This window comes from Halichoerus grypus, chromosome 9, assembly GCF_964656455.1.
Source record: "Halichoerus grypus chromosome 9, mHalGry1.hap1.1, whole genome shotgun sequence".
In the NCBI taxonomy this organism is placed as follows: Eukaryota; Metazoa; Chordata; class Mammalia; order Carnivora; family Phocidae; genus Halichoerus; species Halichoerus grypus.
Genome location: NC_135720.1, coordinates 72634473 through 72654907, shown reverse-complemented (window position 1 = coordinate 72654907; position 20435 = coordinate 72634473). Strand labels below are relative to the sequence as shown.

General features: G+C 39.5%; 1 protein-coding gene across 1 annotated transcript in view; it reads right to left on the bottom strand.

Annotated features, from left to right (window-relative positions):
• Positions 1-15984: 15984 nt before the first annotated feature.
• TBX18 (T-box transcription factor 18) overlaps positions 15985-20435 on the bottom strand; it is a 29686-nt gene continuing 25235 nt past the window's right edge. Inside the window, exon 8 of the mRNA XM_036101000.2 lies at positions 15985-19009. Coding sequence (XP_035956893.1) covers positions 18285-19009 — 725 coding nt within the window. The 3' untranslated portion in view covers positions 15985-18284. The remainder of the gene's footprint in view (positions 19010-20435) is intronic.

Genomic DNA, 20435 nt, shown 5'->3' with positions numbered 1-20435 from the left:
CCATTAGCTGCCCATAAGGATAAATGACTTGTTTTTATCCTTTAACTGATGAAGTATTATATGGCTACTACAATGGATATGAGGAAAGAAGTAAAGGACGTCAACACTTACTAAGTACCTGTTATGTGTTAGTCCCATTCTGTGACTTCAAGGATTTTAATTCATATGGTCAATATAAAGTTAACAAGTTCATAATAACGGCTCTACTTTCTAACTGCTTACAGTGATCCTGTGTTCCTTCTATGAACTTCTCTTTTCGGTCCTTACTTTCTAAAGAAAAAAAATGCCCTCTTAGCTCCAAGACCCATATAGGTCCTCCTAGGGATCTCAATGCTCATACTTCTCATTTTTCCAGTAATTCAGGAATAAGACTGCATATGCTCAAGTGTTTAACAGAATTAAATTAAATCCCCAAATCACAGGGCTCTGGCTCTCACTGATTGAGAACTACGTTAATATGGTAGCCAGTAGATACCCTGGGCCACTGAGCACTTGAAATGTGGCTAATGTTATTGCAGAAGTAGATTTTTAATTTTACTCAAACTTAATTAAGTTTAAATTTAAAAACAGAAGCAATGTAAAATATTTTTCCATTAAATAAAACTTTATTGTTTTGGGAGGATTATACTGAAAATTTAGCATCCAAATTGAAATGTGCTGTTAAGTGTAAAATCGACACTGGAGTTCAAAGACTTAGTCCAAAAAAAAACCAGTAAAATCTCCCATTAATAATTTTTATATTAATTACATGTTTAAATAATAATACTTAGGATATACTGAGTTAAATGGAATATTTTATTAAAATTAAGTTCACCTGTTTCTTTTTTTTAATTTGGCCACCAGAAAAATTCAGATTTACATATATGGCTCATTTTATATTTCTATTGGGCAGCTATGCTCTGGAAAATAATTATAAACAGAATAGAAGGAGTAGTTTCTACACTAGTTTCTACTGAAATGCAGGGAGAGAAGGATAGAGAAGGGAAAAATGAGAAACTACTAATTTAGCCCATCTAACTATATGAAAGGAAAATAATTTTATCTGAGATCACATCACTGGCTCACAATTCCCTATAGGTTTTGTTTTCTACTCTATGTTCCTAATCAAAACAGTGTACTGGCTACTTCAGAGTGATGAGATTAATCTGTGAGACCCTCGCTACTCAGTGCCTGGACATGACACACATACCCCTTCCCCTTACGAAAGTGCTTAAAATGGTGTAATAAACATACAGCGTACAGCAATGGCATTAGTGTTCCCCTACATGGTATCCGTGTGGAGCTTAATTAGATGGAAGGATTACAGAAAAGTTTGTGTCATAATGATTCTTTAAAGCGAAACCATAGATCAAAGTTCACTACTGCCAAATATACAACTTGAGAACAAACTCAAGTGCTGCTATTAATCATGGTTTCTGGGGATCTGATGACACAGATTAAACTGCTGTAAAGAATACTGCTGTGCATCACATTCTTGCAACTGTCATCAACGCTTCTGCCAAGTGTTCACAGAGCAGGAAGGAAAGCTGTTCAGCATTTACTGGAGGTGCCTCTTTTCACTGAGCTTAGTTAAAAATCTGGGCAACAGGTTTAAGGACATGACAACACCTCTAAGGTATCTGCAAAGCCTCTGCTTTCTTAGGAGGCAAGAAAAGTCTTGGAGAGATTGAGAGGCAAAGTGGAGGTAGAGCATGGGGGCCGGGGGCAGGGGGGAACAAGCAAATTGAGAGCAGATACCACAATTAATTTCATTTCCATTGAACTTTCAGCCAGATAGATAGAAGACTTTCCATAAAGATTCTATAAAATATTTTAAGTAGCTTATAATGTACCGTATTTCAAAGATATGAGGATATGTAACTTTTTTGTTTCGTTTTCAACATCTTCCAAACAGAAATGTTTCTTAGAGTCGATGGCATGTTATAGGCAGCTGCTGTAATAAGGTTGCCAGCGTGCTGTGTGCCCATTCAGCCATGCCGGTCCTATTTTAATCACTTTCTTTTGAGTTCTGTGCACTGTTGGTACAACAAGGGTCGAGTTTAACTGCAAAATAAAATGTCTTTAAGGAGATTACATAAGGATACAATATTGAAACAAAAGGCTATTGTGCATATAAAAAGGCACAGGGACAGAAAGGTGGGGCATAAATTGACGGTAGTAAACTCATTAGTGGACAAATGACATCAATTCCGCCTGCCCTTACAAAGCAACAACCAAGTGCTTTACGGGACTAAACAAGTACAAGAAGCCACCTTATAGTCTGTTGAAGACATGTTCAAAGGGGCGCCTGGGTGGCTCAGTAAGTTAAGCGTCCGACTCTTGATTTCGGCTCAGGTCATGATCTCAGGATCATTAGACTGAGCCCTGCAACCGGGCTCTGCACTGAGCATGGAGCCTGCTTGAGATTCTCTCTCTCTCCCTCTCCCTCTGCCCCTCCCCCACCCCCTCTCTCCCTCTAAAAAGGAAAATAGCCTATTGCATGCCAAACAATGCAATGGATGACAGAAGAAACTGCAAAGCAACAAGAGACTGGTGTGATTGACTCATGTATTGCACAAGACCATGGATAAGACCTTGTATCACGTTTTAATTAGCATCATGTTTCGTTCTTAGTGGTTCCAAATATGACAACACGTTTGATTCCAAAAAATTACATTGATAGTAAAGAGCTTGTGTCCTCAGTTTATTTTGGGTCCCAGTGATATGCTCCTCGTCCTTGGTAAATAATAAGTTGTCCCCTGCTCTCCCTTCTAACACAGAGGATGCTTGGATGAAATTTATGTATTTCCTTATTTAAATAACTGTTTTAAAATATGAATCACTTGGGGGGGGGCGCCTGGGTGGCTCAGTCGGTTAAGTGGCTGCCTTCGGCTCAGGTCATGATCCCAGGGCCCTGGGATCGAGCCCCGCATCGGGCTCCCTGCTCAGCAGAGAGCCTGCTTCTCCCTTTCCCTCTGCCTGCCGCTCTGCCTATTTGTGCTCTCTATCTCTCTGTCAAATAAATAAATAAAAAATACTAAAAAATAAATAAATAAAATAAAATATGAATCACTTGGTTTTTTATAGGTGAACAACATTCAGTTACAGAAATGATAAAATCTCCCTGTACCCTCTTGCCAGTAAATAAAATAATCTTCCCTTCTTCCTTACTTAAGGTCTAACAGACCACAGAGATTTACCAAATAATCTTGATAGGCTGTCATGATTGTCAGGAGAATCAGAGGCTTGCTAGGTAGCTGACAAGAAGCAAACACACACCAGTTGCATCTGTGTGTCAGGCTCATTTGTTGAGCAGGCTTGTGTTTTTAATGCCACTCTCTGGCAGTTGCAGAAGAGACGTTCCCCATCCTTTCCTGGCAAAGCAATCTCACAAGTGTACTTAGTTTGCAGAAATGAGAGACTTGGGAAGCCAGTACAACCCACGCTGTATGAGGGGCAGCCATATAGTGTGCCCAGTACGCAAGTGTGTGTGTTGGAGGTCTCAGCCTGAAACTTAAAATCAAGACCAAGAGTATTCCTTCCTTCAATCACATTCTTCCTAGTATATGCTCTCCTAGCACCAGCAATGCCCTTTTCCCAGAGAACATTTACACTGTGGTGATTTTTATATTCATTTGAGTTGTAGAATGCCTGTTTCCTCTGCTAGATCAGACACGATGTGGGCAGCACGGTTCTGTGTCTTATTCACCAGTGTTCCTAGTGCCCAGAAGGATGCCTGCCTCACAAATGATGCCCGTAAATATTTGTTAATTTGGAAAGTAAAATATGTAAAGGAGATTTGGGATCACAATTCATGTTAAAAGAATATTAGGCAATGACATCAAACAATCTTAAGATTTAAATTTGGTGGATTTTCCTTCAGCTAAGACAGCTCCAAGATCAGAGAACTTTGGCACAAAGTAAACTTCTCCTTCAAGAAACAAGTTGATATCATTCTTCTTCTTTGATTTTCACTATCTCAATATATTTGCTCCTTCTTTTAAGAGGCGTAGAAAAAAACAATCTTCTCAAATGAAGACCTGACTCTTGGCAATCATTTCCCATAGCATTTTGAAGTTTTGGATACATGTTTCCAGGGGGGACCATAGTAGGGACAGCTGATGGTTTCATTTCTCCTCTTTCCAATCTCTAGTAGTAAACTCTGCTAATTAAAGAGGCCATTGGACTGATGTGGCGCTCATGCTGTGGCAGCCTACATAAGCAAACCAAGATCTGAGCCTGTAAAGCTCTACGGTTAGGAAATCAAAATGCTAAGGACAACTAACCGCAAACAGCCAACTAGGCTTTAAGCTACATTCAATCAGTAATTTCCTTACCGGGCTTCTGCCTCTCCTCTATAAAAGTCTGTCCCCAAGTTTCTGTCCACGGAGTGCTCCTAACCATTTCCAATTTGGTGATGTCCATTTAGAATTGATTTTTGCTCAGATAAACTCTTAAAATATTTAATATGCTTCAGTTTACCTTTTTAACTACACTTAACATAACTAAGACTTTCCCACTGGCTTCACCCCAGCTCTGAATCCCTCGGCTACCCATTCATGGTGGGGGCTGTTCATGGGAAGCAGGTAGAAAGAGGAAGTTGTGCTGAAGGGTTATGTTTTGGTGATTGCTCCTGCCAACCAATTGCTTTCTCTGACAGGAGCTTTTTGTTTTAGTTAAAATCAGCAAGAAGCACCTTCTTACCTCTTTTCCCTTCCTTCCCCTTCTCTTCTCTGTTCCTTACCTCCCAGTCAGGATTTTCCCCCAGTCGTTATTACTGCCCTAATTTCCTTTCTTCCACATGCTGTCAGACATCATTTAAGCATCAGAAGACTAAGGCTGAGCCCCAGCTTGTCACTTGACAGGGATGACTATGGGCAACTCCTCAACTTTTGCAAGCCCCGGTTTCTTCACTTATAAAGTAAGGAGCAAAGCATCTCACGGGATTGTTGTAAAGACTCACTGAAATCATGCATGTGAATATGCAGTATGTACTAGAAAATGCTGCACAAACTCTAGTTGTTTTTTTATTCCTCACATGAGGAAAATCCTGCATTAATTTGTCCCCACCTTTCCCTAAGAGTGTCTTCTTAACTCATTTAATGGGAGTAAAGCAAGAGAAAGAATCACACTCACCAATAAATAATTACCTGGGCTTTAGTCTGGCTTGACAAGAGAAGACAACGAGGTGACACCAGATAACACCCGCAATGGCAGGTACTGCACAGAAGGGGGGCGGGTAGAGCAAGAAAGGGGCCAGGGTGGCAGTCACCCCAGCCAGGAAGGTTACCACTGAGCCCGCAAACAATCTTCCCTGTTTCAGACCTAATAACTGCTCTTCCCAAAGCAAACCTTGTCAAAGGGAATTACAGTGTGTACACTCCCCAGAAAATACCCTGTTGGCCTCTCTGCCTGAGAGAAGGGAAACAATCTGAGGCCTGGGTCATTGCTGGGTGCTTGTATAATATGATCAACTGTTTGGAGGACAGAAGGAGAACTGCACAGGGGTTCATGAATGAGTTGCCTGGCAGAGTCACATAGCATTAGTCAGCTTTTAGTGACCACAAAGTCACCGCCTACTCATAATAACCCTCCAGAAGCATCATCCACATAGGAGGTGAACTATGTACTGAAGAAGCTGTTCTGTCCATTGCCCATTATCCATACTTCTTTTAGGACGTGCATCACTTTCTGCTTTGCTGAGTTTCCTGGAGCTTCACTGTCCAACATGGTAGCCACTAGCCACATATGGCTATTTAACCTTGAAATAATTAATATTAAATAAAATTTAAAAATCAGTCCCTTTTCGAACCCTCCTACACTGTTGGTGGGAATGCAAGCTGGTGCAGCCGCTCTGGAAAACAGTATGGAGGTTCCTCAAAAAGTTGAAAATAGAGCTACCATACAATCCAGCAATTGCACTACTGGGTATTTACCCCAAAGATACAAATGTAGGGATCCGAAGGGGTACGTGCACCCCGATGTTTACAGCAGCAATGTCCACAATAGCCAAACTCTGGAAAGAGCCAAGATGTCCATCGACAGATGAATGGATAAAGAAGATGTGGTATATATATACAATGGAATATTATGCAACCATCAAGAGGAATGAAATCTTGCCATTTGCAATGATGTGGATAGAACTGGAGAGTGTTATGCTGAGCAAAATAAGTCAATCAGAGAAAGACACGTATCATATGACCTCACTGATATGAGGAATTCTTTTTTTTTTTAAAGATTTTATTTATTTATTCGATAGAGAGCACATGAGAGGGGGGAGGGTCGGGAGGGTCAGAGGGAGAAGCAGACTCCCTGCCGAGCAGGGAGCCCAATGCGGGACTCGATCCAGGGACTCCAGGATCATGACCTGAGCCGAAGGCAGTCGCTTAACCACCCAGGCGCCCGATATGAGGAATTCTTAATCTCAGGAAACAAACAGGTTTGCTGGAGTGGTGGGGGGTGGGAGGGATGCGGCAGCTGGGTGATAGACATTGGGGAGGGTATGTGCTATGGTGAGTGCTGTGAATTGTGCAAGACTGTTGTATCACAGATCTATACCTCTGAAACAAATAATATATTATATGTTAAAAAAAAGAAGAAGAAGAAGATAGCAGGAGGGGAAGAATGAAGGGGGGGAATCGGAGGGGGAGATGAACCATGAGAGACGATGGACTCTGAAAAACAAACTGAGGGTTCTAGAGGAGAGGGGGGTAGGAGGATGGGTTAGCCTGGTGATGGGTATTAAAGAGGGCACGTTCTGCATGGAGCACTGGGTGTTATACGCAAACAATGAATCATGGAACACTACATCAAAAACTAATGATGTAATGTATGGTGATTAACATAACATAATAAAAAAAAATCAGTCCCTTTTCATATTTGCCTCATTTGAAGTGCTAGCCACATGTGACTCCTGTATGGGACAATGCAGATAGAGAATATTTACACTGTTGCAGAAAGTTCCATTGGACTATTAGAGTATTCCATGCTAGAATACTCAACCCCCATTTTTTTCCAAATTTTTATTTAAATTCTATTTAGTTAACATATAGTGAAATATTGGTTTCAGTAGAATTTAGTGATTCATCACTTACATCGCCCATTTTCCCCAGCCCTCCAGACTTTTGTCAAATAGAGCCTTGCCTTCACAGCTTTCCTTGATCCCTCTCCTCCCTGCCATATAATCTTAGTCACATCCTCCAATGTTCCCTTGGTACTTGTTATTACGTCTTGGTACTCTTAGTACTACCTCTATTTTAACATTTACTACATTGTATCTTGACTATGTGTTTGCACATGTGACCCCCTGATAAGGCTCTGAGCCACCCCCAAAACAACTTTTTCTTGCTCATCACCACATCTCAGTACCCCATGACTGATTCTGCTGCAAGATACAACGGAATAAACCTAACCAAAGAGGTAAAGGATCTATACTCTAGGAACTACAGACACTCATGAAAGAAATTGAAGAAGACACAAAAAGATAGAAAAACATTCCATGCTCATGGACCAGAACAATAAACATTGTTAAAATGTCTATCTATGCTGCCCAGAGCAATCTATACCTTCAACGCCATCCCGATCCAAATTCCAATGACTTCTCAAACTCAACACCCAAAAAACAAATAATCAAATCAAAAAATGGGCAGAAGACATGAACAGACACTTCTTCAAAGAAGACATACAAATGGCTAACAGACACATGAAAAAATGTTCATCATCATTAGCCATCAGGGAAATCCAAATGAAAACCACAGTGAGATACCACCTTACACCAGTTAGAATGGCAAAAATTGACAAGGCAAGAAACAACAAATGTTGGAGAGGTTGTGGAGAAAGGGGAACCCTCTTACACTGTTGGTGGGAATGCAAGTTGGTACAGCCACTTTGGAAAACAGTGTGGAGGTTCCTCAAAAATTTTAAAATAGAGCTACCCTATGACCTAGCAATTGCACTACTGGGTATTTACCCCAAAGACACAGATGTAGTGAAAAGAAGGGCCATATGCACCCCAATGTTCATAGCAGCAATTTTCCCAAAGCCAAACTGTGGAAAGAGCCAAGATGCCCTTCAATAGATGAATGGATAAAGAAGATGTGGTCCATATATACAATGGAATATTACTCAGCTATCAGAAAGAATGAATACTCAACTTTTACATCAACATGGATGGGACTGGAGGAGAATATGCTAAGTGAAATAAGTCAAGCAGAGAAAGTCAATTATCATATGGTTTCACTTATTTGTGGAACATAAGGAATAACATGGAGGACATTAGGAGAAGGAAGGGAAAAATGAAGGGGGGAAATTGGAGGGGGAGATGAACCATGAGAGACTATGGACTCTGAGAAACAAACTAAGGGTTTTAGAGGGGAGGGGGGGTGGGGGGACGGGTTAGCCCGATGATGGGTATTAAGGAGGGCACACGTACCACATGGAGCACTGGGTGTTATACAAAAACAATGAATCATGGAACACTACATCAAAACCTAATAATATACTGTATGGTGATTAACATAACATAGTAAAACAAAATTAAATCTTAAAAAAAACAAATTCTAAATCCAGAGATGAATGAATGAGTAAACTTCATGTAAAAAATCAAACAAATGGGTTAGGAACTCAGGCTGTCATTCACAACCTTCTCCCTGGGGTTCTGAAAGATGCATCATACACACACAGGGAAAATAGGAAAAAACAGACACGAAATACAGTTTTATCAGTCTGGGCAGATATCTGATAGCCCCAAAGCAGAGCTAGGTACAGATACTCTGTGAACTCAATAGGGCCTCCTTCTTTATGGATACTCTTTCCCCCCATCTATTCCTATTTCACCCCCAACCTCTTAGGTGGATCTTACCACTAGAATATGAAAACAAACAAACACGCCAGAGTACTATCCTATATTCCAGAGAAAAAAGAATGGACAGATAGCAAGAAGGAGCATGTGTGCCCCAATATGCAGTGCCCCAGTCATCTAAGCTGCCTGCCCCTAAGATGGCACCAGCTGTTGGGTCAACAGCCATTGTTGTGGTTTTCTCAGAGCAAAGAAGATTTTCTCCAAAGTGTCTTGGGTCTCCACCAAGAGAGAAAACATTTTTTTTTTTCCTGATACAGCACCCCTAATCCATGGGAGATGGAGAGATCTCTAGGTCCTCTTCTGCAATTTTATTTTTTATATTATAAAATAAGCACTTTTTCTAGATGAAATGATATTTATCACAATATCAACTCACTTGCACAGATATACAACTAATAACCCGTAAGTAAGCATGTTAGTAACCTAGTACAGCAATCCCTCTAGAGCCACTGGGCCTATGACTCCCAGGATATAATAGGCCCATCTCCTATGAAGCCTGGACTTCTCTATCACCCTGACTATCTTGCTACAATCAACAACACATCTGTGGCTAGCTCAATGAGAGGATGTAGAAAGCCTCACTCCGCCCCCCCCCCCCGCCCCCGTGATTTCTAGACTAGACTCTAGGAGGTGCCTGCAACAGAAACAGTCAATTCCTGAAACCACGGCTTCAGCCCACTGAAGCTCCCCACACTGAATGATCTCCAAGTTGCATGTAACACATTCTTTACTTAGTAGTATCTCCTCTTTGAATTCACATAACATCCTAATAGTTCTTCAGAGATATTCATAATAAAATGCCTACACTCTGGAGAGGGGCATTTTAATTAGGTGTTAGCTACAATCCTCTCTTCATACAATTCAGCTCAAGCACAGAAAGAAACAAGAAAGAAAGAAAGAGAGGGAGAGAAAGAAAAAGAAAAGGAGAGAGAAAGAAAGAAGACAGAAAGAGAGAAAGAAGAGAGAGAAAGAGAAAGAAGAGTGAGAAGAAGGAAGGAAGGAAAGAAGGAAGGGAGGGAGGGAGGGAGGGAGGAAGGAAGGAAGGAAGGGAGGGAGGGAGGGAGAGAAAAGAAGGAAAGAAAGTGAGAGAAAAGAGGGAGAGAAGTCTTCTTTCTTATCTTTTGTGAGGAAGCCACAGTCCTCTGCATCTCCATTGATAATGGAAAATTGGCAGCTCACCAAACAAAACCCCTAGATCTACCAAATTTGAGGTTCCATTCTAGGCCTATAAAATCCCAAAATTTATTATTTTATTCATTTATTGACACATGTATTCATGTATCCATTCCTTCATTAATCACTTTTTATCTTTACTATATGCTGTGGCAAAAAAAAAAAAAAAATGAGATACAGCTCCCTCCCTTTGTGGCTCTCACATTGTAGCTGGGCTAGATGACCTACGTGAAAGCAGATGTTGAGGTATAGTCCTTTAAAAGAAGTATGCACAGAGTGCTGTGAAAATATTTTAGAGGGAGAGTTTATTTCCACTGGGGAAAGGGAAGATGGAAGGAATGGAAATTAGAAAAGCTTAACTGAAGAAAGCCTTGAATAAGTCTTTGAAAAATGAGAATGTAGGTTTGAAGGACATTCGGGACTGAGGGAAAAACATGAAGAAAAGACAAGGAAGTCTGAAAATGTTTGGAGACTGCCACTGAATTTGCTGACTATCTTGTCTGAAACTTGTGAGTGGGTCAACATGGGTTACCTCTGAAGGCCACTTGCTTCCCCACACACAACTCTCCTACTTGATCTCTCAGGATCTTCCGGCTCTAAATTTGTATATTTCTTTAAGGTAAATCTGAGCAGACAGAAGACATTTAAACATACACAATTTCTAGTTCCTCTCTTCCCCACACAACAAGGTTATCAACTTCAGAAAGACAAAAGGAGCAGAAGCTATAAGAGACCCACCTTGATGTTCATTCATTCTGAGCCAACATTCCCTAAGGCAAGGCACTTTTCCTTTAAGATTCTCTCTATTGTTGCAGAGCGAGAGCTTCTATTTTGTTTGAAAAACATACAGTTTAACTAATTTTCCCTTGAAATTCATTTAGGCAAATTAAGAAAAAGGAATCCACAAATCTCCTGCAATCCATTTCACCAAATGCCTTTAAGAAAAATGTGCAGGAGTTTTCCAAAACCCTAAACAAGCAAGGTTTTCCCTTCCTGCTATTAATAGAGAAATATCTTATTACAGTTCTGTAAACAGAGCCAAATTGAAAAAATTGCATTTAAATGATGTTAGGATTTCCAAAGAAAACCACAAAACAAACTCAGAGTTAAGGCGATAATGCATCCCTGTTGTACCTTGGCACAGGAGCAAGCGTTTTGCAGTGACCGTCTGGGATATGTAACACTGTAATAAGGGCGAGGGCACCAACTCAGAGAAGCCAAGAGGCAATACTTTTGTTCCTGCCAACTCCGATATATCCTAGTAAGAAGGTTTTTCCAGGAAACCAGCATTTCAATTTTTACAAGGCATTTGAAGACACCAAAAGTTTTTTCACTGCTTGCTATAGCTGATGTCTAATGCCAAGCAAATAGTAGATGCTCAATAAATACTTATTGATTAAAACATTCTGAAAGTGCAAAACTTTTGCTATGATAATAAAAATTTCATGATGCTTTCGGATCCTTTTACCTTACTCTTAAGATACTGAAGAATGTATAATTATTTACCCAAGAACAACATTTCAGGTGTGTTGGGAGGAGGTGTAATTTATCGAGAAACTATTAAATTTATACACCCAAAAATCACTTCTAAAATGCACTTCTACATCCAGATGGCTAACAGACACATGGAAAGGTACTCAACTTCACTCATCATCAGGGAAATACAAATCAAAACCACGATGAGATACTACCTCACAATGGTCAGAATGGCTAAAATTAACAACACAGGAGACAACAGGTGTTGGATATGGAGAAAGAGGAACCCACTTGCACTGTTGGTGGGAACGTAAACTGGTGCAGCCACTCTGGAAAACAGTATGGCGGTTTCTCAAAAAGCTGAAAATAGAACTACCCTATGATCCAGCAATTGCACTACTATAGGTATTTACCCAAAGGATACAAAAATACATTCAAAGGAGTATGTGCACCTGAATGTTTATAGCAGCATTATCAACAATAGCCAAACTATGGAAAGAGCCCAAATCCCCAACTGATGAATGGATAAAGATGTGGTATATATATACATACATACGTACATATATACATACATGTGCTCATGCACACACGCACAATGTGGCATACATACACACAATGGAATACTACTCAGCCATCAAAAAGAATGAAATCTTGCCATTTGCAATGACGTGGATAGAGCTAGAGTGTATTATGCTAAGCGAAATAAGTCAATCAGAGAAAGACAAATACCATATGATTTCACTCATGTGTAGAATTAAAAAAAAAAAACGGATGAGGGGTACCTGGGTGGCTCAGTCAGTTAAATGTCTGACTCTTGATTTTGGTTCAGGTCATGATCTCAGGGTCATGAGATCGAGCCCCACATAAGGCTCTGTGCTCAGTGGGTGCTGGAGATTCTCTCTCTCCCTCTGCCCCTCCCCCTGCTCACACTCTCTCTCCCTCTCTCTCTAAAGTAAATAAATAAATCTTAAAAAAAAAAAAAAAAGATGAACATTTGGGAGGGGGGAAAGAGAGAGAGAGGGAAACAAATTATGAGAGACTCTTAACTATAGAGAACAAACTGAGGGTTGATGGAGGGAGGTGGGTGGGGGATGGGCTAGATGGGTGATGAGTATTAAGGAGGGCACTTATTATGATGAGCACTGGGTGTTATATGATGAATAACTGAACTCTGCTCCTGAACTAATATTGAACTATATGTAAATGAACTAGAATTTAAATTAAAAATAATATTAATAATAATAAGATAAAAATAAAATAAAATGCACTTCTGTTACTACTACTTCTACTAAGAATGTGAAAAGGCAAATTTTAAAAGTTTCAGAATGTCTTGGCCCTCACTCTAAAAGCACAAGCAACAAAAGAAATAAATAGGTAAACTGAATCTCTTCAATATTAAAAACTTTTGTAATGCAAAGGACATCATCAGTAAAGCTAAAAGACAGCCCATGGAATGGGAGAAAATATTTGTAAATCATATATCTGATGACACTAGAATCTAGAATATATAAAGAACTCTTACACCTCAATAGTTAAAAGACAACCCAATTAAAAGTGGGCAAAGGATCTGAATAGATATTTCTCTAAAGAAGATACACAAATGGCCAATAAAGCACAGGAAAAGATGTCCAACATCATCAGTCATTAGGGAAATGCAAATCAAAACCACAATGAGACACCACTTCATACCCACTAGGATGGCTATAATCAAAAAGACTAACAACTGTTAGGAAGGATATGGAGAAATCAGAACCCTCACACACTGCTGGTCAGGATGCAGAATGGTGCAACCACTTTGAAAAACAGTTTGGAAGTTTTACAAAACATTACAACAGGACCTCACAATTTCATTCCTAGACATATACCCAAGAGAAAGGAAAACATATGCCCACATAAACACTTGTACACCAATGTTTTTAACAGCATTATTCATAACACCAAAAAAATGGAAACAACCCAATGTCCATCAGATGAATGGATAAATAAAAAGTGGAAATTACCTACAGTGGAATCATTTTTAAAAAGATTTAAGCAATTAAAAAAATTTAAATAGTCATCCATGCTACAAAACAAAGGAACTTTGAAAACGTAAGTGAAAGAAGCCCATCACAAAGGACCACATATTGTATGATTCCATTTACATGAGATGTCCCAAATAGGCAAATCTATAGACAGAAAGTAGATTAGTGGTTGCCTAGGACTTTGGGGTAAAGAAGGGGTGGAGGGAAAAGTGGGGTGACTGTTAATGGGCACAGAGGTTTTTGCAGGGTGATGAAAATATTCTAAAATTGATTGTGATGATGGTTGCACAACTCTGAATATACAAAAAAAAAAAAACATTGAATTTCTCACTTTAAATAGGTGAATTGTATGGTTTGTGAATTATGCCTCAACAAAGCTGTTATTCAGAAAAATGTTTTGGCCTTACTAAATTATTCTAGTGACCTAATTAATATAATTTAAAATATGGACACAGGATATGTATGAAGATCCAGACTTGTATAAATTCAATGAATTCCAGAATAACCAACTGTTTTATATGATTGTTACCTGAGTCTCAGCATGAATAAAACCCTTCAAAAAAACAAAGTCAAGTGTTTTCTGGATGACAATTTAAATGTATTTTGAATGTACCTGGAATGATTTCTAGATATTTTACTAGATGCCATGCTTATTCCAAAGTGAAATAATTTTATGCCATTCAATAAGAGCATCATGAAAAAGAAATTTTATTAACATCTTTTTCTGTTCACTATAAAGTAGCAAATACATTAAGTTCAGATTCCCCCAACTACTAAAGTATGTCCTACATATTATAACTAATATAGCATAGTTCCATTTAAAAGATAAATTCTAAGTAATCCAATAAATTTAAAATAATCAATAATCCTGGTCAAGGTCATGGTATGTTCTTTGTAAAAAGAGATATACACATATATATGTTTATCTATCTATCTATCTGAAAAAACCTATTTTTATAAAGATACATTTTTATAAAGCTATTTTCCTACTAAGCTGACTGATATTGATACAATGTCATATGAATTTTATAATGTAAAATTTCTCATTCCAGACACTCCTTTCACACATAAAAAAACTGAGACTGAAACTGGTTAAGTTTTTGTCCAAAATCATGATTGGGAAGCCCAAGGTTTGAAACCAACCTCCCTAATTCCCAAGAAAATGATGTTCTCGCCATACCAAAATTCAAAAAAAAAAAAAAAAGAAGAAAAGAAAATGAATTACTTGAAAGTCTATCAGCATGTAGATGGATACTAAGTTTACATATTTCTTGGATGTTTCTATACTTAAATACATATTATTTGTTCATTTCCATCACTGATAATGAGTTCCCATAAGGCTGCCTTCATGCATGTCTACTTAACTGTTCACATATTCAACCTTTCTCTCAACTTGTCTGAGCACATATTTTAAAGAAGGATTATCAAGGATATTAAAACACAGTGGTCATAACTTAATAACATTATTTAACTTGCAATGGAAGGCTTTAGAAAACCTCCATGTAGATGAGTCAATAAATTCCCCATAAGGAAACCCAGCATGATTGCACTTTGAAAGGATTCTTTACAAACCCGTCTAATTAGAGAGAGCATCAGCATAGCAACCACCAACTCTACAATGACTCCTGAAAGAAGCTCATGAAATTATTATTTTTAATGGCTTTACACTAGGTTTGCTTGGAGATCCTTCTCCTTGCACCTCCTCCTCCCCATCCAAATCTTCCCAGAATTGCCCTACTCCAAAGATTACTCTTTTCTTCTAATCAAACCTCTGGCTACCTCCGAAGCTTCTGTTCATCTAATTCATACTAAGATGTGAGTTACTGATAGGTTTAAATCTGAGGAGTGATGTCTCAAAAGGAATTCACATTTTAAAGGTGAGGTTTCTTTTGCTCAAAATTTCACTAATTAAAGGAGTGAGTGTGACCCTTTGCTATATCAGCAACACTGTGCTTCAGTCTCTTCTGGGGGCCACAAAAGTCTCCTGACCCCCTACATTCCAGAAATCAGGGGTCAGCAAGTGGGTGCCCTGCTTGTGAAAAGCTGTTGACCTCTGGGAAGGAGCTTGTATAGAAGCAAGTGTTAATTTTCAAAATGTGACTGGCTGTGATAGCAGCAACCTCACCTCATGACAATGCCCCTTGGAATGTTTTCCAGTCAAGGGGTCTAGAAGTGATCTGTCATCACTGGTCAGTGGTATAAGCAGCTCATTCTTGTATCCTTGCCCTTCTCCCCTGGACCAGAAACAAAACATACCACCATGGCCTCCTCTTCTTACATTTGAATTTTCATGTGTTCAACATTTGTCAGGGCTTCACCTTCAATGACATGGTCAGGGCCCCCAAGAAATTATATTTAACACATGAAAAATGAATGCCAGACCCATTTCTCCATGCCTTGTAATCGAAAGCCACAAAATCTGTGTTTGGAACAACATTTATAGACACTTTAAATGATTACCCTCCAAAGTCATAAAAGGGTTTAGTAACACACTTTAATATATAATTTCTTAAGCACTTTTTAATAAAATACAGATATATAATTATAATTATCAATGCATGTATGTCATTTAATATAACAATAAAAGGCTAGTCTTTGAAGTGACATGGTGATTAATATTTACAGTAAAACCTAAAGGAAACAGCAATTTGTACACTATTGCTAAATCAAAAAAATTAATAAAAAATTCTACTCATATTGTTGTATCATTTCAAATCACCAACAGCAAAAAGGAAAATGCTCTCCCTATTAATACATATGAGTATAGATCATTACTTTCCATGTTTTCTCAAGATAGACAACTTTCTCGTTCTTGAATTGTACTACGCGCTAAGGCTGGAATGTACTCATGAGGACTTTTCCCAAATCTCTGTCCAGCTATTAATACCATACACAGGTATCTTCTACAGATCTACCTACTGGAAGTATTTTGTGTCCCTTCATGCTAATCCTCAGTGTAAAAACCAATACTGATTTGAGGAACTGTTACAAAATCCATGAGGAAATTTATCAATATCCATAAACAGAGTCACATCCTGTACAAATACTTTTCAAACAGTTATCTGCTTAAATATCTAACAGCCATGCTGTTTTAAAGTAAAGAAGCAAGTCAGGAGCTACACCCTTTCCCCATCTCAACTAGGGATGAGTTAAAGCAACTCTGTTTAGCACTGAAAGGAAATCTCACTTAGCTTGGGAAGGAAATCTGCTTTAGCTTGACAAATATATGAAAGGTAATGAGTCAATGAACAGACACATTATTTTAATTTCTCAACAGACATACGGTAATGCTCCTTATCATGCATTCTTAGCCTTTCCTATTCATCTCCTAATGTGCTATCGAAGTTACTTGTTTTGAAATCTTAAACCATGTATACATTATTTTAGGGATTTTTCAAAAACTAATCCTGTTTTCATTTTTCCAGTTTTGAGGGTGAAAATGCTGTTGAGGTTAAAAGTTTTATAGATCCTTTATCATAATTAGTATCTTCCTCCTTCATCCTCTAAGAGGGTCTTTATGGTAATGGGCTTTGGCCTTTGCACTACAACCCCCAAAAGACAGATTGCTGGAGATAACCCCCTGAAATTCCTTACAGTGTTATTTAATACCATAAAGGCCTAGAATCTATTTGTTTCGGGAAAGACGCAGACAGAAAAACAAGGTTAAGGAGGGGGGAGGTTTCAATTTGTAGGAGTTACAAGACATAAATAAGTAGCACAAATGCCTTTTTCCTTCCTTATAGACCACGGGTCAGGAATCTCAAAAACAAAATGGAAAAAATATCCTCAATGAAAAACCACACTATAAAAATTATACCTAAGGGATGGCTGACAATATTATTCCTCTTGATTTAAAAAGATAGACATTTCTCATTAGAATCAAAGAATTTGAGGTGGGTTTATTTTCTTTTTGGCATTCCACTCATATCATATAGTCCTTCCCCGATGAAAACTGGAATTTAAAAATGTTTCTAGAACATTCTTTAACGGTCTACTTTGACTAAATAAAACGAGCAAAAGATCCAAAATACTGGAAATTTATTCTCTGCAGATGAATAAATACCTCTTACATACCCAATGGAAAGTGAAAAGAAAGTATAAGCCTCTCTTCCACCTTACCTAAGTAAATAATTATTATAGGTCATGGATTTTTACAGAACCAAGATCATCTAATACCTGTGACAAACAAGAGCAAGCAGGAACACAAAAGCTAATCCTTCATGATTACAAATACCTCAGAACTAATACTTAGACCTCAGCTGGCTTTTGCATTTTAGGTTCTCACACTGTGCCCAAGAATAACAGAAATCACAAGACTCTGTGTGCTGGTTACTGTTAGTTATCAACACTCAAGTATGAAACTGTGTAGAGCATTTTTCTGATAAATTAAGTTATAAGTCTTGGTCTGGTTAGTATCACTGCCAAGTTTTAAGTTTGCTGTTTGGTTTTTAAAAGAGTCTGAGAATTTTGGTTAAACATCCTACTTATGCCAACACTCTGTGCAACTAGATGAAATGGGGGGGGAAGAGAGAGGATGTGGTTTTATAGGCTGCAAAACTCCACATGCTATGTACAGTTTACATATATACCATAGATAATTACAATCTCACCATGAGGAAGTCAAAACACTCAGGGAGCCTTCATTTCCTATTACATGTAAATCTTACAAGCTACTGATAGTTTCTTTTCATATTGCTTTCAGAAAAAAAGAAAAAGAAAATGAAGAAAGAAAATACATTAGACCAATCTGAGTATGGTTTCACTTCAAGGATTCATCAGACCATATGTGCAGACACTTGAGATGATGACAGAGGTAAGCTTCCTAGGGTCCTAGAGTCAAAGAAACTCTGCTGACCCCCACTGCTAAGCAGGTGCACTCCTTCCACAGGGGGCAACATCTGCCGATCGGTCATGGTCCCACTCGGTGAGGACCCCAAGAAACTTCCTTGGGAAGAAACAATTTTCTCAGGACTGGCAGCCAGTTTGGGGGATGTGGAGAAATTATATCCATATAAGGCACAGGGGCTGTGTAACCTGAACGTGTTATAGGAACCCTGATGGGTCTGGTTAGCAGCAAAGGCGTTGCTGGAGGGTGAAGGCATGATGTACTGAAGCTGGGGGGACATCCCTGAAATCTGCATGGACAGGCTGGTCTGTGGGCAGCTGAAAGTGTCCCCATCCGTGCCGCCCATGGACATGTTCACCGAGGTACTGCTGCTCACGCCCACATAGGAAGGAGTCCTGGGCGTGGCGAAGGTCTCGCCGGGCTGGTTGGTGAGCCTGTTGTAGGTCTCGGCCAAGGATGTGCTGTAGCGGTTGAGGGTGAGGCCAGAGCGGGCACAGGCGGAGTAGTCAGCCGGGGCCAGGCTACACAGCTGGCTGGTGTTGGGCCCCAGGTGGAAGGCAGGAGAGGAGCAAGGGGATCCAGACAAAAGATGAGGGTGGGTGGCAGGAACGCCATTCCCAGAGCCTTGGAGCAATGTGGAAGAACTTGTATTTCCTACAAAAGAAGTTGAAATGTAAAGAGCAACGACTCCACGGCCATGTTTTCCTTTCAATTTTGTGAGCATGAGCTAGACACAGCTTGTCACAAGGAAGCCTACATGGAACGATGAAAACAAGATGGTCTTGGCTCTCAAGGAATTATAATTTAACTGAATTCAGACTGAAATATTTTAGACACAGATCCTCTCAATATTTCCAAGGCATATGATCTCCCCAGGCAATAATTTTCTTTTTTTATTGCGGAAGAGATCAGGACACTGCCACATAGAATTTTCACATTTTCTCCCTCCATTAACTTTCCTCAAGTTTTCTGATTTTCTATAATAAATATTTACAAATACTTTCCTGGCAACTTGACAACTTTCATCTTACTCTGTATCTTGTTCCTAAAGTATAGCCATCACCTCTCTTCTTTCCATATTTTACCCTTTCAGCAGACCTTGCTCTGGATCAATATGTTTTCTTGCATGAAAATGGAAAAGAATTCCAAGGAAAGAGCCAAATTGGTCAAAGACACACCCTGCCTCAAACATATCTGCAGCTTCCCACTGAAAGCTTGTGTGTACCCACGGCTGTATCACATGGGGCTATTACAAGAAGGCAATAGTCTAGAACTTCAAAAATCTCATTTCCAACCAGAACACAGGTTGGTGAATCACATGCTAACACAAGAGCAGAGGCCCACCAAATAAACAGTCCTGTGAAACGGAGAGGGTGGTTGACCTTGTGTCCAATCAATAACGGCGGTGGTGGCCGTCTCCCCCTCTCTGGATTCACTGGCAGATTGATGTTTGCAAACTTGACAGAACTTAGGGGGAGAGGAGAATTCCAACAGGCTGGACAGGTTGTAAAGCCTTCATTGCTCCAGCAACAGTGTTTTATATAGCTTCTCAAAATAATCTAAAAGCCCCATCCAGTCAATGATAATTATCTAAAACCCAGCATGTTAATTGTCACTGGGGTGCTGGGCAGGATCAGGCATAAAAAGGCTGAGTGCAGGAGCGGGCCAAGAGTCCTACCTACCGAGCAGAGGAGGAAGCATCATCCCTTTGCAAGCAGCTCCCTCTGAGGAAACACTAGCCTGAGCTTGGGGGAAAAACTCAGAGGTGAGCCCCAGGGTGCCTGACCTCCTCAGCATAAATCCAGCAGGTGAACCCTGCCTAGAGGCCATTGTGCTGAAGGAAGTGCAGAAAGAAGTGGCAAGGAAGGGTGAACTGGGACCGGCACTGGCAATTCCCTGTGAGGTGGGCCTGGCACAAGGGCCCACAGTCCAGCTATAATTTTAACAAGAGATTTAAGGGTGAAGTAAAGGTTGTGAAATAGATAAACATGGCAAGACTTAACCTATGACCACAAGAGCCATTTTTCTGGTTCCCATCCCCATTCCTCACAGAAAAGAGGTGGATTCTGTAACAAGAGGA